Raw genomic sequence first — 25,560 nt, forward strand, 5'->3', positions numbered from 1 at the left:
AGACGAGTAGACACACATGTCCTACTTGTGCATACTCAGAGTTGGAGGACACGGATGCCAGTTGAGACCAAGTTAAAGGACACGTTTATGTACTATGTCGTTTATGATCAATAAGGCGATGGGATCGGACATACACGGTACGCGTTAATAGCTAAGTAAACTTGAAAATGTCCCTTGATATTGAGTAGCAATCCAGTAGCAACTGATTCAGGCCAATGAAATCCAAGCATATAACCAGAAACAACACAACCAAGAACTTTACCAATTGTAGATATAACAAATGGAACTATTATTTTCCCCCATGTAGCCAATTTACCACCTTCAAATTCAGAAAGTTTTGCTTCTGTACCAACCCAAAAGAAAAACAATGGATAAAACACTGTCCTAAATATATAATTCACTTTTCCAATCATCATTTTTGATATTCTTCCTTCTCTTGGCATAAATAATCCAACCAAAAATGCACTCAAGACTTTAGTGAAGTTGACAAGAGGTGACATGCTACATATCAAGATTATAAATGCTAACGCAACGACCAGATGCGAACCTTTCATAGGTTTCCCTTCAGGATTCTCATTATTCACCCATTTCATAACAGGTGGTACCACCTTTGATGCTAACAGTGTCTGAAAAACCAGAATCGCCATCATCTTTATCATCGTTATCGCGCCACGGCTCTGGAAGTTCTTATCAGGATCGAAAATGAGAAATCCGACAGCGATTAGCAAGACTGAAACGACATCAGAATGTATCCCGGCTTCAACGATGAACCTACCTATGTCTGATTTACCAATCTTGAGATCGGTGATCAGTCGCGTTAACAAAGGCGAATCTGTACCAGCCAGGACGATCGCGAGGCACGAACTGAATACACCGTTCGATTGCTTAGAGATATTGAGTAGTGGTGTTATGAGACATGCTAATATAAATGTTGTAAGTACACCTGAATAAGCAACTTTTGCCTCTGGTAATGTCACTTGTAGGAAGATATTCGGATCGATTTCTAATCCGACGACAAACATGTGACATACCATAATAGCATCCACAATGTAATTCAACGTCTGCTGGACTTCAACGTCGTTTAAGAACTTTCTACGGACGAATTCAAGATTGCTTAGTAACAATCCCACCTGTATTCAATTCAAACATTTGTGATCAAACTAACAACTACTAAACAACGACAACGATGAAGTTAAATTTTAATAAGAGACCTTACATATATATACACATACACACACAAAAAGTATTAGAACTAACGAACTGCTACACTTACGATGGCTTCTGCAATGATACGAGGCTGGGAAATTGGACGCAGAAGAAGATGAACACAGTTGCATAAGAACATCGCGAAGAAGAAACCTAAGAGGTAAATAGACATTGATGCAATTCTTATGGTAATCTGATTTCGACATGCCACTTTTGTATCGTTCTTTTTCAAGAAATCCATTTCTTTCTTCAAATCGATACACGAAAAAAAAAAAAAGAGGAAACGAATGCACTGTTAATTTGTTATTCCTCCCGAACGGAAATGTCTCAATAAAATTAGTGGCTTCTGTTTCAGGAAAATGAATGCACAATGTTATATGTTATTGTCAAGATCACTAAATGTCTCAATAAAATTAGTGGTCTTCTGTTTCAGAAAATCCATTTCTTTCATTCTTTACACAGAATGGCAAAACGAATGCACTGCTATTTGTTATTCTTCGCTGGATGTCTCAATAAAATTAGTGGTCTTAGCTCAACAACGAACGAACTGGCAATTGTTATTCTTCAAGAGCGCGATGTCTCGATAAAATTAGTGACTTTTACTTCAATAAAACTCCATTTCTATCTTTCTTTTTTTAGTTAGATGATCAAATTTGCAGAAAGAGAAAATGAATCCAATGTTATTTTGGTATTCCTTAAAAGGTGGATATCCTCTTAATCCTATTTATTTTTTAACTAACTACATGGATTAAAAGTGCTTAATATGTTTATTAATTACTAACTAATCTTATTTGATTGCATTATTCTTTTCAATTACATATAAAATGTCTTGTTTACTTTACATTCCTAGCATATTTGTTATATTTAGTTATGTTAGAATTATTTTTCTTTTAAAAGAAAAAAGCGTATTATAGACTCGCGAAATAATTCAAAAAATTAAAATATGTTGCTTCAACAACGCGTTATAGAGAAATTTGGCTGTATAACCACATGTCTAGTTTGTGTAAAAAAATATTCCTTCTGTAAACACACTTCTAATCAGTATCGTCATATAAAATAAAACGTATAGATATTTTTTTATTTCGGAGTTAAAGATAATGATATTTTTATTAGATAGTGTTTGCGAAGCACTTAGTAGCAAGGGCGGAGCTAAAGGCAGGGGCAGAGCCACCTTATGCTTAGGAGTTAGGAGGTTCACCCCAACCCCCTTCGACAAAAAATTATACTATTTATACATGGTTAAAATTATTTTGTCTGTACATATACTACTTTCGATTTTCAAACCCCCTTAATAAAAATTCTGATTCCGCCACTGAGTAAAGGGATGTAAGCGGATTCATCCAAATCCTTTCGTACACTATATATATAAAGGTCGAACGATTTCTTTAGTATATATAATAGATGTTAAATTCCCTCAACTTCTTTGTATATTTACTTCTTTATATTATCAATTTTACTTCTTTATATTATCAATTTCCGTAGGTGAAAATCCCGACTCTGCCACTATGCGATAGAGAAATGAAATTGATACAACTTGAAGACCAACAATTGCAATGATCTATCCCCATCATGATGAAATTTCAAAGATTACCAAGCCAGTCGACCAAGGCTATAAACTCGTTGAATACATCAGTGTAGCGCGGTGCGACCCAGAACATCTAAGGTCATCACAGAAACTCATGATGCTGCACATGAATACAATAACATGATCTGAAAATGCTACATTTTACAATGTGTCAAGGATATCATATTCACTATGCAGCACGAAAGAACCGTTACATTTAGGGAATGACCGGAAGAACACGTTGAGGCCATCGACAGACTTGTCACTCGAGCATATATACACCTTTATATGTTCATGTTGATGGACGGTACTGTAAAAAAATGTTGTGCTCTTTGCCCTCTTCGACTAGAAAAAACAAGAGGGGAACAATGCGATCGGATGTGGTAAGGAGTATTCAGGAGCTTGCTGCTAAATGATTGAATATCGACTCAAGTGTAGATTGGCTGACGTTGTATTCTGATATCCCGAGTTGGTTTCTGTCGATTCCAAAAGTTTGTAACTTGATGAGCGTTAGGTAAATAAGAACGTACATTGTAAAAGAAAGTACGAAGGAAAGTGTACCTGTTCCTCTCTATGTACCCGAAAACATCAGCGAGTGAAAGACCTTCTCCACAAGGCAGCTGAAACAAATTTAAGATTTCATCAGTTGCTGAAAGAGACGATGTCCACGTGTTAAAGTTACGTATTAGTTGTCTGCAGTGGCGGTGCCAGCTTATGCTAAGGGGTGTCGTTGGAAGATTACACTGTTTACGTAGGTTAAACACTACATGTTGATTCCCCTTGTTTCTACGATTTTATATTTTGATACCCCTCCGTAAACCTTCTGGCTACACCACTGGTTGTCTGCACGCGCTCTTGGTTCGAAAAGAAAGACTTTGTATGGATGGTGTAATAGCATCATGTTATACATCAACTAACGCAGAGTTTAAAACTGAAAAAGAGCTTCGACGTGTTCAAATGGCATTACCTGATACTTGACACTCAATCCATTGCAACCTTGAAATGTTGCATCAGGAAACGAAGACTGAATAAACGAATGGATTTTGGTAAACTTCTCCTTAGCCAACCACCACTCACAGAATATCGGCAACGGGAGTCCACCTGGCATGATTCGTGAAAGAGATGAGCAAGTCAGTCGCACTTATCGGTGAACTGGAGGCAACTTAAGGATATAGGTTGACATACCATCACGAGCCAACTGTTCTGACAACTGGTCACCGAAAATCTTACAAGAGTCGTCAGTTGCAGATACTAATGCTTTCACCCTTTCTTCATTGCCAAACCATTGTCCAAGAGCCATGATCATTTCCTTCGATAAGCTTATTTCTGCCGCCGAGGCGTCTTCCGAGACTATACAGTTAGTACCTCCTATGCAAACTTCAATGTCATTTAGTATACTCCGAGAATGAGGACGAATATCGAATAGCTTTTCTTGAATTATCAAGCAGAGATTTTCCAGATCGATAGAGCTGACTTCGACTGGTTTAACCTGAAGAATAAGATACAGAAATAGTGAACAGCGAATATAATGATGTTTGAAAATGAGTGCGGAAAAACAACGGCCACAAGTACCTCTAGTTCAAGATGATTCCCGAAGCGAGTTTTCAAGTGCTGCGAACTACCAAGACACCGTAAACTGCCTCCAACCTTGGGATGCATAAAGAATAAGAGGAAAAAAAAATCACTGAAACGGCCTTTCGAATACATGTAGTCAACGTAAGTACAATGTTCAGTACCATTATCCCGATTCTTGTGCACAGAGCTTGAGCTTCGTTCATGCTGTGAGTGGTTAAAATTACAGCGGTCTTTCCTCGTCTAGTTGACAGCCGAGATATAACCTCCCACATGAAACGCTTGGCAATAGGATCCATACCTGGAAAAATTGACGATATACATCAAGATTTGTAATCGAAGCATGTATTAGGGTAGAAAGTAAGTAGCAATGCGTTGTCTTGCTTTCCGTTCATATTAGTAGTCGTAATATTGCTCCTGTAGTTTCTTGACCTTCGATTTCTGTTACTATCTATTGTTTACCTCGATTATTGTAAGGGAAAAGAAATACAGACATAAGGAGGACAGCAATTTAGAGGTAACTAACGACCTGTGGATGGCTCATCAAGAATGACAATAGGAGGATCTCCAATCATTGCAATTGCAACAGATAACTTGCGCTTGTTTCCTCCGCTTAAGGCAAAAGATGGTTTATTTCCATGCTTCATCAGGTCAAACTCGAGCAACTTTTGTGTAACAACCTGTTAAGATCTATTAGTGTTAACAACCATTTGATGGTCAACAAAGACCACTTCAGCTAACAGACATAAGAATGTTTTCACTCTCATTCAAGTAACTAAATCGGCAGAATTTTTTTTGACTAATTTGCAGTTGTGAAAGTTTAGGTGAATTATGATAGCATCAAATACGAGTACACTTTTGGACACATGAAACCACGAGAGACATACATCTTCGAGATCATACTCCGGTACTCCTTTAATTCTTGCGTAGAGCTCAAGATGTTCTTGGACGGTTAGAAATTCGAGTAAAGCATCAAACTGAGGACAATATCCGATCTGCATGGCGAATACATAGAAGGGCATATTAGCTATAGAGCTGACATTTCATTTTGAAAATATCTTAGATCTAACTGTATCGTTTCTTTCTTTTAATTTTTTCATTTTTTGTTATCTACTTTTCGATAACAAAATGTGACTGGGTTCATTATACAAGAAGAACAATACGTACATGTCTACGAGCAACCTTGGGATCTGCACGTATATCTTTACCAAAAATGAAGGCCGTTCCATCACTAGGGTATTCTTCTCCTGCAATAGTAAGTACAGCAGGCATATTTGATGACAGGATAAGTAGTTTAAATCACAGACATAAATAGTTAGAATGAAATATCCTTCGTGTTTTGCATTGTAAAAACATGGACTATTTAGAAAACAGCATAATAAAATGGCATAATACATAGATAGACACTTTAACGGCCTCAACTGGAAACTTAACACTCCAACTTTGAATATGCACATTTAGACACCTCAACTTGTCTCCACTGTGTAGTTGAACACTACAAAACTTGCAAAATGATCCAGACATCTCCAAAATTTATATGTCACGTCAGCATCCGGTGTCCACGAGATACAGTGGGGTCGAGATGAAGTGTTAAGTTGTCAGCTGAGACCAAGTTGAGGTGTCTAGATGTGCACTCTCAAAGTTGGAGTGCGTACTTGCCAGTTGACGCCACGTTTGGGCGTCTGTTTAAAACCAACCAATTAGCCAGGCTGTTTCCCAGCAATTGATGATACAAATACAAAGTGGTTTTCGTAAAGCGTAGACTTTTATCTATTATCACAAACATGCATATATTCACAGCTGGATGCAAGACAGCCACACAGATATAACATTATATAATACTGCAGAACAGAATCGTACCAGATAGCATGGACAGGGTCGTCGTCTTCCCTGCTCCATTAGTTCCTAAGAACCCAAAACACTCGCCTTCTTGAACAGAGAAAGTCAGCGAATGGACAGCAACTTTTGCAACTTGGGACTTCCCTCCAGGATAGACCTGAAAAAAGATGCATACAAATCGAACAGTTTGAACTACAGGAAAGAGATTTTCTTTTCGAGATGGAACAGGAAAGAGACTTCATACCTTCCGAAGATTACGAAGATAGATAACTGCATTGTCAGTTGAGCCAGACAAAACCCTATCTCTCTCTGCTTTAACATCTACGTCTTCGTCAAATTCGGAAGCAGCATCCCCTGAGGATGGTCGAAGAAGAGGTTCTGAAGACCCAAAGAAAGGAGCATGCCTAGATTTTCCCAAGCTTTTCCACCACTCACGAACTCTGTAAAGATTCCTTTTTTGTTGAGGCAAGAATTCAAATCCCAGCGTTAAAAGGAAATACCCAATAGCCTGCATTGTTCGATATCCAAAATCAGAAGAGATCTTAGCAAAGGCTATAAATGAGGTTGCGAACAGAGAGCAAGGAAGAAAAATAGAGAGTGAATAACGAAGAAGACGCAATAGGCAATAGTTGTGCTAAGAGAAACAGTTTTGTGGTGATTACTAAATCCTCGAGGACCAGTAGCACAGGGTTCCAAATTACGTGAATAATGACCTGTCTCTCTACCCGTCTCCATTTAAATATCAGGCTTTTGTCAGAGGCTTGATTCAAACTCGCAACCAGCAGGGTAACTTATGTCAGTGGAGAGAAAAAGTGCACCTAATCTAGCATATCTTAGAATAAATGATACGATCTGGAGAACGTAAGTGGTCATGAATGTCACATTTTTTCAGGGGATAATATAAACAAAAACTATACCAGAAGATACAGCACACATGCACTTTTTTCTTACATGAGATGATCAAGCCGCAATAAAGTTTATTTAGAGTAAACAGAAATGGCTACCTCGACAGCCAAGTATGATATGGCAGCACCAGTCACATTCCAGTCAAGAACGTTATCCTTAGATCCATTCTTCATCCCTTGTCTTAAAAGCGCCAATGAAGCTAATCCATCAGCGAAGCAAAATCCCGGTGACAATCTAAAGAAGTTCTGGAAAAGATTTGTCCCTTGTTAGTAAGATTAACTCATTTTGAGAGAGTTAATCACGTACGTGCTACTGAATACAAGAAGAGACATCACTTGAACGTAATTAGACAGTGAATGTCTTGAAATGAAACAATATCTCATTAGACGACAATCCAATTAGACGACAATCCAATTAAAGTACTTCATTTGTTATTGCCATTGGTGATAACATACAATACAGTGGTGTAAATAGGAGGTCTTTTTATCAAGAAAGAGAAGCATGATAGACAAAAAGCACAAGCTCTCACGATCATCCAGTTTCACGAGTATTCTTTTGGTACATTTGATAGTACAGTGTTAAAATGTTCCATCTTTTCGTTTATATAGCTTTTCTTCTCCTTCCAGATCATTGATTTAGAACTTGTAAAATACTCGAACACAATGTTCAGGCATCACCAGAGTAGTCATTCTGTGATCTTACTGTTATCTAGGGAAAGCTTCCAGGTGTCCAACAAAGCAAAGGTTGTGATAGAAAAATGCATTACGATATTTCTAACTTAGACATCAAAGAGTAGGAGAGCCAATAGGTTACGGACTAGTAGGCATAGCCTAATGCATGGGAAATGACAATTATCAAATAAATTCAAGAAATCATTCTAAAGAATGCCCGTGAATTCAAAAGCTAAAACCATATCTACCAAGACATATAACATAATGTACTCCCCCTTGTCCTGATTTATTCGGCACACTTTCCTATTTAGTTTGTCCCACAAAGGATATCTTATTTCTATAACTAGAAACAACTTAATTTTAAAATTTCCCTTGTACCCTTAATAAAATGATTTATAGCCACACAGTTATCTAAGGTTTGTTTTAGACCACAAATTTCAAAAGTCTTCCTTTCTTTCTTGAACTTTGTGCCAATTCAAACGGTGCCACATAAGTTGGGACGGAGGGAGTAGTAATTCAAAAAAAGAATATTTTAGGCTTTCCAACCTTGAGCAGAGAATTTAAGTGTTTCGTTGAATTTATAAGTCCCATTATAAAGGAAAGAACCATAAGAATGAGGCCAGTGAAAACTTGGACGAGGAGGACAACATTCTGCACGTAAAAAACGATATCCGGATCAGAATTGTTTTATATTGGTACCAGGATCAACTATAAAAAACGACTCAAATCTTCAAATATCCTGCAAAACAGATACCTGAGCCATGCTGTGCTCGGAAAAGAAGAATGTGAGGCAGTATGTTGATGAAGCAATTGCTAGTCCATATTCGAGAAACAACATAACTGTTGGGATTAGAGAATCCTTTCCAATAAATTGCTCAAGACCTACAGAAGCAGTATATGTTATTTGGATAGCAAAATCAGAGTTTAAAAAGAAGGTAATATGAACAAACAAAAATCATACAACGTTATGTAGTATTGAATAGAGAAAAGACAACAATGTCACAAACTGGACAGAACTAACGAGATAAAATCAAGAACGTTCCATGATAACCCTCCACGACAAGGAAGTCGAATCACATACCCTCAACCAATGTGAGACTCTAAACAATCTTTTTCTGTCATCACATATCCAAAACGCCAAACTAATGCAGTTTAGATAGGGCGGAGTTACTATGGGTAATGTATAGGTATTATCCAGTTTTTATCTCAATCTCATATGAGGGATCGAGTAACGTGAGTCTAGTACTATGAAATGACAAAGATCTCTCATACAAAAAACATCTAAGAGCGAATTTACAATTTATGTAGAGTGAATTTTTTTGAAGTTCTGTTTAAACTTCTAAGTCCTTAATGAATTCTTGACTATCAGTCATTCGAAGTAAACTCATTTTACGTATAGACGGATGGAAAAGCTGAAGCATACCAAATATCCAAAATAGAACTAATGCGAACGATGAAGGAAATAAGAAGCTGATGAAATCCCATATATAAGTGGAAGCCCAATATGAGAGTATGGACACCTGCAGAATTTAGGAGCATGAAAACATCATTTAGAAAGCAATTCTTAAAACGTGGCATAGACTAAGAAACGTCGAAGAGAGAGCAACTATACCCCACTGATTAGCTGTTGATGCTTAGCTTTCACTTCACGTTCCTGTAGGAAAAAGACATAAATATATACAATTGGTTTCCAGTCAACAGAGTGGTTCTACCTTGACAACTCAAGCAAATTACAGATATCACTCTTCCTAGGATGAAATAACATCCAGAACAAATCAACATGCCAATCATGGATGAGCGCCATTTTTATGGGTGAGAAATGTCAGAATATTAAGTGAATGTGTTTAGATTCATACATGTCTAGAATCTGAGCTCTTTAAGTTCTCAATCAATCAGAGTTGGATCCACCCAACTCGCACAACAACACCAACAATGTACCCAGTATACTCCCACATAGTAGGGTCTGGGGTAGGTGTACACAGACCATACCACTACCTCAGGTGAAGTAGAGAGGTTGTTTCCGATAGACCCCCGGCTTAGGACGGCCAATAGCCGTACCAGAAAGCTGTCCCCGGAACAACCAGACCCACCACCATTCACTGCATTGGTCCCAAACTCTCAAACTTCATGATTCAGTGACTGAGATACCGACATTGATGAATCGAACCTATATCAATGCCGCTCTCCTTGCCCGCCCCATCCGCTCTTAGTCAACTAACCAAGAATCACAGGAATTTGATTCTACCATAGAGGCCAACGATAGACAATAACTCCTCCCCTCCCCCGGAACACTTACAACTTTCATCGTACTGTGCTCTTCAAAGAGCAACTCTTCTCAAAATCTCACTCAAAAGGTGCTGAGTTGGAATCCCATTCTAACTATTCTTAATCTTTTATTGATCCGGATTGAATAGCATCACATAATTGTCCCTGAGGCCATTGACACAAGATAGTACTACTGCCACAAGATAATATTAAACTATCTATCCGAAATCATCGACATCACTCAACACCACGAACAAGAAACTCCAGACACAAATACAGAATGCTCCCCTACTATAACCAACACACTCCCATCCCCTAACCCTCTACCCTAATCCGCGTACTCCACACCTTCCTATCCAGGGTCACGTTCTCCGTAAGCTGTAATTGCTCCATATCATGCCTAATCACCTCCCTCTAATATTTCTTCAACCTACCTCTACCCCGCCTAAAACCATCCATAGCCAGTTTCTCACACCTCCGTACTGGAGCATCAGAGCCCCTCCTCATCACGTGCCCGAACCAACGTAACCTCGCTTCTCTCATCTTGTCCTCCACCGAAGCCCACCTTCTCCCGAATAATCTCATTCCTCACTCTATCTTTCCTAGTATGACCACACATCCATCGCAACATCCTCATCTCCGTCACCTTCAACTTTTGGATGTGAGTATTCTTAATCAGCCAACATCCACTTCATACAACATAGCCAGTCGGACTGTCACTCCGTAGAACTTGATTTTAAGCTTCGGAGGTACCTTCTTATCACATAAAACTCGCACCCACCCACAAAAAAGGAACTGAATTGGGTGGAAGAATCAAGAACACCGATAAATATCATTTCTCGAATGCAATACAATTTGCTAGGAGAAAGAAATTTACCTTGACAATCGCCACCGCGAATGAGGCAGGAATAAAAGAAAAGGCTATATTGATTACAACTGCAGCAGAGAAAGCGTCCAGATCCTATAACACAAATGAAGGATACAAGATAACCATAAAAGACGCAAATTGAGAATTACATCATTGACTGATGTATCACAAAGCAGTAGAGTCAATATTCAAATATTTTGAAATGGAAATTGACTACTTGTTATTTCATCAACCTATTTATGGTTAAAAAGAGTACATGTCGGTAGTAAAAGACTTTGCTTCACGCATTAGTAATCTGCGCAAAATTTAAGTACAGAGTCTAGGTATAGTAAACGATATAGCCATAAAACTTCATCAAATCAAAATGAATTGTTAGATAAGCCATGTCATAGATGATATTTTACTAGTTACATAGAGCATCTATAACTTAAACCCGCGAAACAATCTGCAAAACCACTAAATCCAAGATTTACTTTGACAGATTATCATGTTAATTTTATTTGCGGGGAATAATGTACCGCCCACCAAGCATGACTTCGTGATTGCTAGTTCTTTGATAGCATACTACAATTTTGTCAATGATAAGATGATAGCAAATCATACATGATGTTGCTGATGCTGGCTTGCTGTCTGCGGCAAAGGGTGGTTACGAGTTCGAATAGTCATATTTTCATTATGTGTAGCTAGCCTAAGTATTGCGGAATTCATCAAATTGATAAATGTTGGAGCAGAATGCTGGCAAGAACTGTTGTATAGAACAGTGTACCCAAGGCTCCCATCACCAGTCTGATTATCCATGACTATCGCTCCATACCTGCGATAGAATAAGCATGAAAGTGATTTAAAGAAGAAAATCTAATTCATTTGGCAGACCTATTAAGCTATAAATAGCCATTGCAGGGTGTGCTAGACTCTCGTTATCCTGACGGCTTTGTCCCTCATTTACATAAACTTCAACAAGCTTAAACTAGACATCAAGTGCGAATAACATGGGGCTACAACATTGGAAAATACAACAGGGATTGTAAAGAATGGATCTTTGGCCTAACTCAACCTCAAAAGCTAGCTCATGAAGGAAGGATTGTCCAAGACCATATAAGGAGACCAAGTACCTTTTAACCCTCAGATGTGGGACTCCAACACCCCCCTTGTACGCCGGGGACTGGACATCTGAAGCGTGGACAATATAAGTTGGGGGGCGCCCAAATCGGAAACAATGAACTGGGTGGGCCTAGCTCTGATGGTATCAGATAAAGAAATGGACCTTATGTGTAACTCAAACTCAAAAGCCAGCTCAAAGGGGGAAGATTGCTCAAGCCTCATAATCCTCCCTTCATGAGCTAGCTTTTGAAGTTGAGTTAGGCCCAAGAGTCATTCTTTACGTGGTATCAGAGAAGGACCCACCTCACCCAATGTTGGACCCCCAAATTAAAATGGCCCACGCACCAGATGTCCAGTTCTAGGCGTGAGGTAGGGTGTTAAAGAATGAGAAGAAGTCCCACATTGGTGGTTACTGAGATGGGTGGTCTCTTTATAAGGCGTTAGAGTGGGTAAAAGTCCCACATTGGTTGGGGAATGGACTTTTACCCACTCTAACATAAGGCTTGGGCAATCCTCCTCCCCTCGGAGCTAGCTTTTGAGGTTGAGTTAGGCTCTAGATCCGTTTCTTCGTAGGGATGAACTATTGATACTTTTCCTTTTGGGGCACTAGTAAAATACTCGCCCAGTCTAAAAAAATAACATACAACAAATGTACAACACCTTTGAAGCTTAGATGACTTTCAGACTTACCTCGACTGATAAGATTCATTAAAGCTAGACATCAGATATTCACTCATCGAAAGTAGGACAGGACCCAAAGTTGATCCTGCTGCTTCTATGGCGTCATTCAACGCCTTAGTAGAATCAGGAAACCTGTACGTTGTCTCCTGATACTTTTGGATCCAGCCTCCCTGGATATGATCGGCAACCTGCAAAATCAAAGAATTGTAGGTGAAGAACCTTTAAGTATTATTAGAAAGAGTACAGATGCGACCGCAAATAGTAAACAGACCTCCTTTGCTATAGGAAAGGTGAGGTCAAAAGGAATGGGACCACCTCCACCACCGCCACTTAATAAAGGATTAAAGTACGAGGTCGTTAAGAAGACCGGCTGCTGATCAGGATGTGGCTTAAGCTTAAGAAACAGCAGACCAAGAAGCAAAAAGAAAGCAGGAATTAACAGCTGGAATACAATTGTTTTCCGATCTCTTTGAGCTGATTTCGCTCTCTTAATAAGTAGGGCTTTCGAGTGTTCCCAGAAAGTAGATCTTGACAGTATACAACAGCAACAGCACGGCATCATCACAAGCCTAATGACACTTGAAACTGCAACCCAGATTAGACTACAAGCTGAACCGATTAAGCTCACCATAAGCCAAATGACTCCAAAATAGTTTCCACATAATTTGGAACGGAAGAATGTCTTTGAAGCATTAGTTTCGCACACTTTTAGATCAATGGAATCACATGAATTTGGATCCGCTTTCTCCTCAAGGAGCACTGCTTGATCAAAGTCACCACCAGCAACCCTCATAAACACTTCCTCCAAAGTTGTGACAGATATGCCATAACTCTCAATGCCAAGATTGTCTACCTCTCTATAGCCTATTGTTTCAAATTCAGGGTTGGATCTTCTCATGCAGCGCTCTATTTCCCGAAACATGCTCTCAAATGAAGATGAGGATGCTAGGGGAAGCTTGAAGGACACCTCTGCAGCAACCTACAATAGTAGAAAGTTTTAACTGTAAACAAAAGTTTCTTGTCGTAATAAAGTTTTTCATTTCCTCCGTTGTTTTATGTGATTGAGCTCAATATGCAAGTCGGTGTTCTAGATCAAATTCCATAGCCAAAACACACCAATATGAAAGATATTATAGGGTGAGATATTGAAGAAAGAAAAATACCTCGCTCACACATGTTGCAGAAGGTACATGACGGTAAACAATATCAGCAGCTGCTGAGGCACCTGGAGCAGTCTGAAGAAAGTAGCAATACACCAAGAATCTTAAAAATAACTATTTCGAGAAAGTAAATCCCCAACTTTACTAGACGTGTTAGGCAAGCTAAGACGAGCATACCTTAACAAGAGTAAGAGTGTAACCAACCCCATACTGATGTTTTAAGAAGATTGAACTGTCAAGAAAATTAAAACTCAAGTTAACAAATTCCACAAAGGACATTAAACTATAAAACCGTGAACTTCCTCAGAGTTAACTCATGGCTACAGCGATGGCCAAGTAGTCTCAAAATGGCCACTCCTCACAAGGGTAGCAGAGTACACCTTTCCTAGAGCCATGTGTTCTAAAAAGACTATAACCCCTGAGTGGAGGAAATCTTTTTTTCTAAACTAAAATGTTCTCAGTCGCAAAGAGAAACACCTCCCGCAGCACTTTAGAGAACCATTGGCCATGATAGCAATCCGATCTCCTAGCACATCAGCTTCGTCCATGGAGTGTGTTGTAAGTAATATGATTCTTCCCTTCTTTTTCCTTTTAATCAGCTGCCAAGTTAACCGCATAGAGTATGGATCCATTCCACTAGTCGGTTCATCGAGAATAATAACCTAAGAAGTAGACTAAATTTTTCAGGAAGTTTCAAGGCACAATCGATGAACAAATTTGCTTAACTTGTACTAACCTTACTGTTCCCTATAAGAGCTATCCCAAGGGACAACTTCCTTTTCATACCTCCGGAAAGAGCTTTAACAACAGTATTAAGCTTGTCTGCCAATCCAACCTTATCAAACATAAAGAACAAAATCCTCTCCACAGTCAGTTTATCAAGCACAAAAGGATGAGTTCTGAATTAAGCGATGGAAACTTTAGACCTTAACTATTTATTCTACAACATAGGACCTCTTTTAGCCATTTTGGTTTCCAAAAATATCTAGTGCTCTATCAATCAGGTTAAAATCTACTAGTTCATCTAACTAGAAAAAAGGTGATACTAGATATTTTGTCCAGGAATGATGATTTAATCTACATTCAAGAAGATATAGCACCGTAATCCATTTATAGTAATAGTGCTCAGGGAAAAACTCACTTCATCAACCATTTCAATCACAGCCTTTTCCTTAGAATCTTCTGAAACACCCTTTAAATCAGCGAATATTTCTAAATGTTCCTTCACCTGGAGAAATCATTTAAGCATGATATGGTTATGAAGATGGGACAGTTTACACTCGCAATTAACAGCATAGAGCACGTGAACCTCTAAAAAGAAGAAAAGATGAAACAAGAAATAGAAACATAGCAGAGGAATGGACAAAGCAACAGGAGTATAGGCGACCTCCCAAAACATCATCATGCATCGAAGGCTTGATAGAAATATCATCATTATGTAGTAAAACTTACTTACCCCACTAGTGGGATTACACTGGTATGTTGTTGTTGTAGAACTAATAGGATCACTAGAAGTGTTCAGAAATCTTTGGTTCTACACTGGTGTTTTAATTGATTTTAATCAAGTGTTATTTATCCACTTGCAATGTTCAGACGAGAAAATAAAACTTTTCAGAAATAGAGAGCAAATTTGTTGAGGTAGATATGTCTCCGTTACAAAAATTAATCAAAGATAAACCAAATAGACGTCCCTAATTCCTCAGAGAACTTCATAGTGATAGACTACCAACTAGTTGAGATAAAGGTTTACTTGTTGATACAATCACATTAAGTACAATGCTTAACTTTAGTCTTTTAGTTCCAGCTGAATACTTTTATGTTCGCGTGTATAGAAATGTGAGACTCAAAGAACCCAATTTTCCTTAAAAAGAAACTATGTATCAATAATGGTATGAAATGGGCACAAATATAGCAGAATAGAGAAAGAGGATTTCATACGGGCGATCCCAACTAGTTTGGGGTTAAGGCTTAGTTAATTGATTGACAGTTAGCTTTTCAATAGAAGGATACGGAAACATTTAGAGATGATACCGCCTCAATAAAAGCACAGTCAATTAGAAACACATGCAGAACACAATGAAGTGAATATTTCTAGATGACACCACTTCAGAATTAATACAGTCAACCAGACGCACGTGTGGATAACAAAGGTAACTGAAATCCTCGTGAAGAGGGAAGTATCATACTGAGACACTCAAATAACTTGCTTACAGTTAATTCTGGGAAAAGAATATCATACTGAGGGCAGACTCCCAAACTCTTCCGTATTTCATCCTGTTAAAGCAACAAAACTAAGTCAGATAACCAAAGTATCTGAAGGTCTGAACGAACGATACTCGAGATGAAGAATAAGAGAATGGAAACCACCACAATCAATTTCATTGAGCTAAATGATCCAATAAACAAGTTCTACATTATGGTTTGATGAACAGGAACAAAAATACGTGTACACATAATTCCTAGTGGCTGATATCAACATTTCAAGGCTCTAAATCTTGTCAAAATATGAGGATCTCAATGTGTGATTTACCATGTCGGTTAAGATGTTTTTCCCCAATACCAGAGCATCTCCAGAAGTAGGGGAAACGAGACCAACAAGCATCGCTATTGTACTACTTTTACCAGCCCCATTGTGTCCTTCAAAATAAAGAAGTTATATTTAATCAACAAAATCAACCGAAATAAATGAAATAAACAAGGCAAGAATTAGTTCTCAGAAACAAGGCCAGAAAAAACAAACAAGAAACTCAAGAGAGCTTGAAGAAGCTAGTTTTCCCTGAAAAATTTGTGAAGCAGAAGTCAATTGAAAATATGATCACATTCTGACAAAGTCGGACGAAAGATTTCACAGACCATTGCATGATCTCCTTTTTTTTTTTGGATAAATTTCATTAAAGAAGGGCGAAAACGCAACTGTATATAAGTTCAGAAAAAATAGAAAACCTTACAAAAGTACATGGTTTTCTTTTTTGACACTAAAAGTACATGGTTTTCTACTAATGGCATCATTGTGTGATCATATAAACCAAGAGGAAAAAGAGATATAACAATCAGAAGTTCATTCCAGTTGTACAAATTTAAACTATTCATTGGTCCTGCAAAACTTGTTCTCAACCTTCATTTGTCTTTGAGGACTATTAACCAGTTTTTTCAGGTAAATTAGAGATTAATATTCCATTAAAGTCGCCGAAAATGGAAGACACAACCAATCATGAATACCTAAAAGTGCCAGAATCTGATTCTCGTATAAAGTTAGTTGTAAAGAATTAACAGCACAGCAGTTTCCCCGGTTTGTCGCATACACCTTTCGCAGGTTCCTGATCTGAATACATCTGGAAATATTGTAAAGTATCACTGTAAGATAAACAAACACCTATTGCATATATGCACTAAAATCTTAGAAATCCAGATGACGCAAGTTTACCTGCCATCGGATTCTTGCTGCTTCATCTCCAAGCTCACTGATTCTAGAGTTGGTCTTGGACTTGATACATTTTTTATAAAATCAGTACTACTCGTTTCATCAAAATTCTCAGTGAATTTGACTTCCGAGGTGGATGCATAATTATCTCCGGTAGGTTTCTTCCTTCCAAAGCACTTCTGAAGAAGGGAACGCAATGGGTAACAAAATCCGTTCTCCTTGTGGAGGACCTGATTGGATAAGTAAAACTTCTCAAACTCATTCTTAATGATACCTTTTAGCAGCTTTCATAAAACACTCCAAACGATTACAACAACAAACATATCCACTGTAATCCCCACAATTCGGGTCTAGGGAGGGTAGAGTGTACACAGACCTTACCCCTTCCTTGAGAGATAGAGAGGCTATTTCCGAGAGATCCTCAGCTCAAGAAAAAGAATTAACAGGAGTAAAGAAGTCATGTCAAATACTACAGAGATCATGTCAAAGCATACTGAAAAAAGAAACGTAACTACAACAAAATAACACGATAATCGAAGTGCAAGAAACAACGGGTAATAAAAGACATCAAAGGACACCCTGAGTAACAGTACGACTACAAGTGAAGAAAGACTATCGAAACAACGCTCTACTACCCACTCCAAACGACTAAAATAGGTAAAACCAACAGGAACCTAACATTAGCAAGCTGTAATGACCGTTTCAAATTTAAAAAGAAATTTTAAGAAAACCAAAGCGAAAAAGGAAAAATCAGCAACTACAGTGAACTGGGGAACTTTTGGGAGATGAGGGAGAAGAAAGAAGAATCGAGACGATCTTTCTTTAAAAAATTTAACAAATTCCAGAAGAGTTACCTTGTCAAGATACAGACCAACTGCAAAGTATAACAGACTGTCAAGTAACATCATCAGGAGAGAGACCAAAAAACACACTCCTGAAGATTCCTGTAGTCATAATATAAGTAAGCAAGACAGTGAAGTACCGAAAATGAATAAGAAAAGAAGATAGACATCTGAAAGAACATACACGCCACATGTTACTCCACCGGAGTCCAACATAAGCACGCTCATAGTCAGCAAAATTGATGGATCCTAATGCAAAGGCCGTAGGTGAAAGGAAAGAAGCCAGCACTTTTACTATCCTACATAAGAAATAAACAAGGAGTTTTATGCACCGCAGATATCGCTGTAACTACAAAATCACATGGAATGAAGACTAACATGGAGACTGTTTCGTCGTTGACAGTATAATAGGGAAAGAATGCCCCGAGAAAAGTAAGGGTCCCAACAGCTACCGCGGTTTTTGCTCTTGTGAAGAATGTGGAAATCATAAATGAGAGCATTATTCCACTGAGGCCAAAGGAAAAGAAGTACACAAACACCAACGTCTTATCACTGTATTGAAACAGTGTGGTCATGGTGCATACTGTAAGTAGCACAGACGAAAGAGCAAACTGCCAAAGAAACAGAATATTAAACACATAGTACACGTGACTATGTCTTGAAAGATCAGTAAACCAAACAATATAGATAAGCAGTATAACTCAGACATGATGTGGTGCATGACAAGGGTTTTGAAAAAAAAAAAATGTCAGATGCTAAAATCAGAGGGAGAAAAAGGAAATGCAGTGATCCAATTCATTCACGAACAGTAGAAGTGAGGGACACCATGTCTAAAATTTCCAAGAAACTAATTCGTTTTATCTTCCTTTGTTAGCAAAAGATTTAGAAGTAAATACGAAAGCTTCTCTAAACAAAGTCATACAACAGGAGAAAGCTTCTCTCTTTCTTACTTTTCCACCTCTTCTGGTTTTGGTGTATGTGTGCGAGCACCGGCAATTATGTCTTTCTTATGTTGGGGGAATTAGTCTTAAGGGACACAAATGTTGCATATTTACCTGAATAGCATATGTTATAAACCAAGAGAGATGGAATATTTCGTCTTTCAAACCCATCATGTAGAGGCCCTCTTTTATCTTGAGCTCCTACAGATCAAAGATGTCAAAAATAAATGTTAGGAAAAATACTTCCACGACTGCAATTAAGTTAGACAGTGAAGAGCAAGTTTTCGGGAAAAAAGACGAGCAATTTTTTTTCAGATATGCTATACCTTTTCTAAGACAGAATAACTTATTAGACGAGAAATCGGATAAAGAAACCCCAGCAAGTACCTACAAACCAATATATCAAAGCATGAGAATGAAAGCACAGGAAAACATATATAAGCGGAGAAAGTCAAAATGAACTCAAAAAGAAGAGATATATAGAATTCACATACAGCACTCCCATGACTTTCTTGACAATGGACTGGAACTCATTATCGGTGTATTCACGAGTTGGAAATGGAGCAAGTCTAATGTCTGAAGGACTAAACTGTGTCCATGGTATCTTGAGTTGGGCATCTAAATCATGAGAGTGGCTAGGTAACTCTAGCGAGTTCGTCATCATTTCTTGAGCAGCATATATTATGAATGAGTCCATGATTTGTTGGAGCTGTGAAAAGAAAAAAAGAAAAAAAATTTAAACACGTGGTCATTCTCAACATCAGCTTATCAACTTCGTTGAACACGTCTATTACATTTTGCAGACACCAAATTCCTACTTCACAAAAAAGGTACCACTGTCATCAAAGTTTTGTCTCCTTTCGACCTTGTCCTAATGTATGATGCAAAGTTACACCGCGAATACTTGGCCATCATACCACAGATTAAAAATATCTTCCATATCAACGCCTTCATGCTATCTTAGAGTCCATGCATATGACACTCACTTCAAAATCAGTAAGCTAGAGTACCATGTAAGTAGCTTGCACAAGCAAGACAACTCATCCAACTAAAATGCATATGACATTCACTTAAGAATTAATATGCAAGCATACTGTAAGTGGCCTGCACCTAGAAACAAGATAACTCATCCAACAACCTTCAACCAATTCATATAGCTTCCTTTACCCTAGTGGCTAGTAATCTTAATCGAGTTCATATTTTTGCAGTCGGACGATTCCAACAATGGTGACTATGTAACGACCATAAGGAAATACAAGCAGGATATTGAAAATGTCAAAAAAAACTGTACTATATGTGGCTATTTGGGGGTGGAAGTGAAATTCTAAGCTACAACCTGCCAATTGATTTTGAGATCTTTAGTCATTTTCATGAAACATAATTGTACCGGGATATGTCAAGTAGACGATATAAGCATACGATCATATTTAACTCTGTTTTTCCACTTCATCCGAAAGACTAAGCAGCCAAAGAGGATAAATACGACAAGTGTTAGATCTTAATGCAGACAACACATATCTTGTTACATCAGTCTTTTCCGCCAACTCGCAAGATATTTACTAATTTATTATGTCTTCAATACATCCTCTAGGTGTGGATTGGGTACTTCAGTTAAAAAATTCAAGCCAAATATTACATGGAACTAACAATAAAATGTGAACATAAATAAATTAAAAGGACTAACATAACCATTGGATCCGAAAGGTAGCAGAGAGGTTAACGAACTCTTACGGTTAAAAATCCACTGAGACCATATTGCAAAATTGGTACGCTGTTGACGCCTAAGGCCAAGTCATTCAGAAACGGACCGTTTGTGTCCATTATGGTTTTAATATCAGGAAATCCTGAGAACGCCCATGTATGGTTTAGGCGTATGCTATAATCAAATAAGTTAGGCCCTTGCTCATGAAATACTACAGCTCCTTTGATTTTGGGGTTTGTAAGGTTCCTACAAAAAAAGCAAGAAAAAGGAAAGATAACTTGGCACTTTATCCTTTAGTCTAAATATGAAAGTGTAACATGAATATATCATAAGGAATATCATAAGGAAAGGCGCATGGAACCTCCCAAAGAAAATATTTTCCATCATACAAGTACGTATCAAAAACTTAAATTTCACATTTAGCAATGAAATGTAAAACAACATCCAGCAAGATCGTAAAACGAAAATATTGGTTACACGGAAGCAGCGGCTATGTTGTAGTTATGTAAACATAAATTGTTTTGATAGGTCTCTTTTTATTTTATTTTTAGGATAGGTATGAAACATAAAGTATTGATACATATATATACTAAATGAAGAGGCAACTTAATATTTAAAAAGCCATCTGCTATCTCAAATTATAAACTGCCAATGTAAATTTTCAGAACAACGTAATCTGAGGAAAGTCAAGTAGGTAAGTTCACTTTAAAGAATTAAACTTTTTTATGTTCAAACACGGTGGAAAATCCATATAACAGTTCATGCAACAATGACATACTATAAACTGTCTCAACTATATGACTTCTTTAAGATATCCAACCTAAGTTATTATATCATATCACCCACTTTGTCAGGTGGCATCGGGTCTGGAGATTGGTCCAGGATACAATGGGTCATACCAGGTATAGTAAGAGCCCCGTCGCACAGTTAGGCATAAAAAAGCAGGCAGAGAAGGCCACGGCCATGGGAGTTTGCCCCTTTAGGCCTTATGGGTAGTATGAAAGGAGAAATAGAAGAGTGTTGGAAGGAATTGAAAATAACTTTGTGGATTGAGAACCACGCGGTCTCAGGTTCAAATCCAAGCGGAGGCAATGATACTAGGTGATTTCTGCCCATATGTCCAAACCTTGGTGGTCCAAACCTTGGTGGACAGAGTTATCCTCAGTAGGTGGGTGATAGTAGGTATCTCGTGGAATTAGTCGAGGTGCAAGTGAGCTGTCTCGGACACCACAGTTATAAGAAAAATGACTTTGTACATCTGAGGAATAGCCTCGAGTCTACTTTCTTTTCGGGGAACCCCCGAGATTGCTATTTGCATAGAAGATTTCTGTAAAGAAAAATATTTTGATCTAGGTTTCCCAACTTCTTTTTGTGTACTGCTTGTGTACAGGAGCTTTTCAAAACAGTAATAAAGTTATCTACCTCACTAAAAACAATCATCACAACCAACTTCCAAACCATATCTTCGTATATAGGATATACCAAAATAAAGGTGTAAAGATAACTTACTTATTTTGGTCATACGCAGCATAAAGATCCGAACGGAGATATGATTCAAGTTCTGCTTCATCTTCGTAAACTTTGGTAACTAGCTGCAAAAGAATAAATCCTAAGCATCATCTGAAACAAAATCTAGAAGACATTCACCAAACTACAAGATGGCCAGACAGTAAGTTGAGTTATTCATAACATGCTTCCAACGAAATGCTGATCAGCATCAGTTTTAATCCCCGTCTAGCAGATATCAGTCACTCTCTTTCAAGATACAAGTGCATTTATCATTGCATCGGGCCCTTTATAAACCAAACGAAATTAACCTCGTGCCCACCAGCCAAAATAGAACAATGAAATTGACTTGGGGTAAGATACCAAAATAAAGGTAAAGTATATTACATATGAATTTCTCCGGAAAGCAAGGTATCGGAACCATTGACTTGCAATGGAACACTTTTTATTATAACCGAGAAACTCCCAAAGAGCCAGTGGACATACAATGAAACGCTTTTACACCAGAGCACAAAATGTAAAAAATAATAATAATAAAAAAAGAATAAACTCCATTTCGAAGTTATTATGCCCTTTCCACATTACAGATTTATCAACTGTCAAGTGATCGGTGCCATCGTCTTAATAATTTGAAAATAAGACCTGATTTAAAAATTTAGAGAAAAATATAGTGAAGAAATATCCGTAAGAGGTAAATCACAGAAGTTACCCTCAGTATGGGAAATTTTATAGACAAAATGTTGATCATCATCCTTGTCTCAGCTGTATTAGGTGCAAATGCCAAATACTCCTCCTTGGCCGATAGTAGCTCCAGAACTTGGTTAAAAGGGGGAGAAGCATCACCTTTTCCAACTTCCACAAACATCCCTAAACCTTTCCGGATATACCTACAGATTTCGTGTTTACCGATTTCAGATAGAAGAATCTTGACATAAGTACTGGGAACCAACTGAAAAAGGAAAGCTTTGTTAAGCAGGATATGGTTAACAAACGTTAAGTATCAGCGGACCAGCATGGACGAAACAGAAGACGTTGTCAACAACTAGTAGTATATAACAGACACGCTTCAATCTCCCACGATGATTATAGAGTCACATGGAAAGTGTAACACTAGAAAATAGATCACGTTGCTTCATTTAACTAATTGTGAAGGGAAAAAGAGCTTCATGCTTTCCTAAATAAACTTAGTCTTGCCTCATTTTCAGCCTTCCCAAAAGAAACAAGTACTATGAAAACAAAGAGAGAAACGCCATGAACACAAATCTTTTACGAGTAGTTAAAAGCAAGTTGAGAAAACATACGGCTGAGCTGGGTGGATGCGGATATCAGATTTACTCCTCACAGCAATCAACAACAGCATTACGAGAGTTGGGAGTAAAATCTGTAATTAGAAGATTTATTTTACAAAGAAATCATTAGCCCCTCTTCTCGCAATAAAAAGCTATGACATCTCAAGAAACCTCAGTTGACGGAAAATGGAACATAAAATTTAAGGGCATTTGATTACAAAAATAACAACTACCCCTCAGTCCCAGACAAGTTATAGCTGACCCCAACTTATTTGGAACTGAAGCGCCATTTTCTTTCAAGCAGTAACAGTAGCTAAAACAGTAGAACTTTCAAGTAACTAATGAAGGGATAATCACAAGAAGGGGAAAGAAACAGATTCTACAGAAATACCAGGCTCCTGCATCCCCAAAGTAATGTCGAAGCCAAAAACATAAAGTCTGAACATTTTTTTTTCTTTTTCCATACTGTAGTTTATCAGAGTTTGAATCATATTAGTAGATTACATAGTGCAACACTTTCTAATTGTCCAATACGACCATTCACATTGACTCGCTCATCACCAAATAAAGCAACTATAATCTCCTCACTCCATCATAGAGAGAAACTAAGTAACAACAAGACATGAACAACAAATACAGAATCTTGGATAAAAATATGAACTTTAAGCAACAAATGATCCATGATAAAAAAATATAGCAAAACTCAAGCAAACCCCACAGAATAAAAATTGATTCTTTTTCCCTTCATCAAAAGAAGAATTAATAGGATGATCACCAAATGAAAGAAACTAAGTAACTAACAATAAGACATGAACACCAAATATAAAATCTTGGCTAAAAATATGAACTTTAGTCAAATTAAAGCAAACCCCACAACAAAAACTTGATTCTTTTTCCTTGATCATAACAAACAAAAAATATCTTTTTTATCAACTTTCCTCATTTTAAACTCATTGAAGTATATGAATTTGCATGAGCTAACCTCATCACAAGTAACAAAAGGGAAGAAGTCAATTCTTCCATTCAATAACAACAAGACATGAACACCAAAACTACAATCTTGGATAAAAATATGAACATTAGTCAACAAATGATCCAAGACAAAAATATATATCAAACTTCAAGCAAACCTCACAATATAAAAATTGAATCTTTTTTCATAATCCAAATAAAAATCCAATCTTTATTCATTTTCCAAATTTTAATAAACTCTTTGAAGCATATGAATTTGCATGAGCTGCTAACCTCATCACAAGTAACAAAAGGGAGTCTAATTTTAAGAAGTCAATTCTTCCATTCAATAACAACAAGACACGAACACCAAACATAGAATCTTAGATAAAAATATGAACTTTAGTCAACAAATGATCCATGACAAAAATATATAGCAAAATTCAAGCAAACCCCACAACAAAAAATTGAATCTTTTTTCATAATCCAAATAAAAATCCAATCATTTTTCATTTTTTCCAAATTTTTATAAAGCAAATGAATTTGCATGAGCTGCTAACCTCAGCACAGGTAACAAAAGGATGTCCAATATTGTGAAGCCAGTTCTTCCAAAAATACAATCTTGGATAAAAATATGAACTTTAGTCAACAAATGATCCATGATTAAATAGCAAAATTCAGGCAAACCCCACAACAAAATATTGAATCTTTTTTCATTAATCCAGATAAAAATCCAATCTTTATTCATTTTTTCCAAATTTTTATAAACTCTTTGAAGTATATGAATTTGCATGAGCTGCTAACCTCAGCACAAGTAACAATAGGGTGTCTAATTTTGAGAAGCCAATTCTTCCTAAGCATAGCTTTTAGCTGTCTTCTTGAATTCCTCATTTCTTTTTTTTCCTTCTCCTTCTTCTCCATGATTGTCAAAATTCAAGAATTTAGAAAAATTGAATAAAACCCAAGTTCAGTTAGCTTTCTTTTTGTTCATTGGGGTGGTGGGTGGGGTGGGGTGGAGGTGGAGGTGGGGTTGGGGCAAAGGAACAAGAATCACTTTGGAACTGAGTTCTCTTTA

The 25,560-nt window shown here is 37.5% G+C and overlaps 2 protein-coding genes across 4 annotated transcripts in view; both read right to left on the bottom strand.

The window, feature by feature from the left end:
- Nucleotides 1-2,293, bottom strand: part of LOC107872251 (cation/H(+) antiporter 28) — a 6,771-nt gene extending 4,478 nt beyond the window's left edge. Inside the window, exons 1-2 of the mRNA XM_016719013.2 lie at nt 1,274-2,293; nt 135-1,130 (exon numbers count right to left, since the gene is read on the bottom strand). Of these exons, the coding sequence (XP_016574499.1) occupies nt 135-1,130; nt 1,274-1,447 (1,170 nt within the window). The 5' untranslated portion in view covers nt 1,448-2,293. The remainder of the gene's footprint in view (nt 1-134; nt 1,131-1,273) is intronic.
- Nucleotides 2,294-2,754: 461 nt separating this feature from the next.
- On the bottom strand, nt 2,755-25,560 carry LOC107870035 (ABC transporter A family member 1). Of its 3 annotated transcripts, XM_047412350.1 has the most exons (41): nt 25,290-25,430; nt 25,046-25,106; nt 23,547-23,626; nt 22,955-23,132; nt 22,249-22,331; nt 20,769-20,985; nt 19,532-19,746; nt 19,364-19,424; nt 19,152-19,238; nt 18,475-18,707; nt 18,281-18,395; nt 18,109-18,198; nt 17,258-17,484; nt 17,053-17,165; nt 16,364-16,470; nt 16,045-16,107; nt 14,975-15,061; nt 14,570-14,668; nt 14,311-14,495; nt 14,011-14,065; nt 13,837-13,908; nt 12,945-13,652; nt 12,683-12,861; nt 11,495-11,705; nt 10,901-10,984; nt 9,371-9,412; nt 9,182-9,278; nt 8,513-8,640; nt 8,305-8,409; nt 7,186-7,332; nt 6,426-6,689; nt 6,203-6,338; nt 5,510-5,589; nt 5,230-5,337; nt 4,872-5,022; nt 4,507-4,643; nt 4,343-4,417; nt 3,956-4,259; nt 3,738-3,871; nt 3,332-3,390; nt 2,755-3,246 (listed from the first exon to the last, which is right to left on the bottom strand). In XM_047412350.1, exons 3-41 carry the CDS (start codon nt 23,603-23,605, stop codon nt 3,165-3,167), a joined length of 5,577 nt encoding a protein of 1,858 aa, XP_047268306.1. In that variant the 5' UTR covers nt 23,606-23,626; nt 25,046-25,106; nt 25,290-25,430; the 3' UTR covers nt 2,755-3,164. The 3 variants fall into 3 exon arrangements, with proteins under 3 accessions (XP_047268306.1, XP_047268305.1, XP_047268307.1); XM_047412349.1 differs by lacking the exon at nt 25,046-25,106 and having other exon boundaries at nt 25,290-25,560; XM_047412351.1 differs by lacking the exons at nt 23,547-23,626; nt 25,046-25,106; nt 25,290-25,430 and having other exon boundaries at nt 22,249-22,327; nt 22,955-23,091.

Source organism: Capsicum annuum, chromosome 5, assembly GCF_002878395.1.
Source record: "Capsicum annuum cultivar UCD-10X-F1 chromosome 5, UCD10Xv1.1, whole genome shotgun sequence".
Lineage (NCBI taxonomy): Eukaryota > Viridiplantae > Streptophyta > Magnoliopsida > Solanales > Solanaceae > Capsicum > Capsicum annuum.

What these genes read in the sequence shown, in the direction of transcription:
- LOC107870035 (XM_047412349.1), bottom strand. Translation starts at nt 25,406, where the DNA reads ATGGAGAAGAAGGAGAAGGAAAAAAAAGAAATGAGGAATTCAAGAAGA. An exon ending in AATGAATCTTATCAGTCGAG is followed by an intron (nt 11,706 to 12,682) that starts GTAAGTCTGAAA and finishes ATTCTATCGCAG; the next exon opens with GTATGGAGCGATAGTCATGG. An exon ending in ATCTTCGTAATCTTCGGAAG is followed by an intron (nt 6,339 to 6,425) that starts GTATGAAGTCTC and finishes ATCTTTTTTCAG; the next exon opens with GTCTATCCTGGAGGGAAGTC.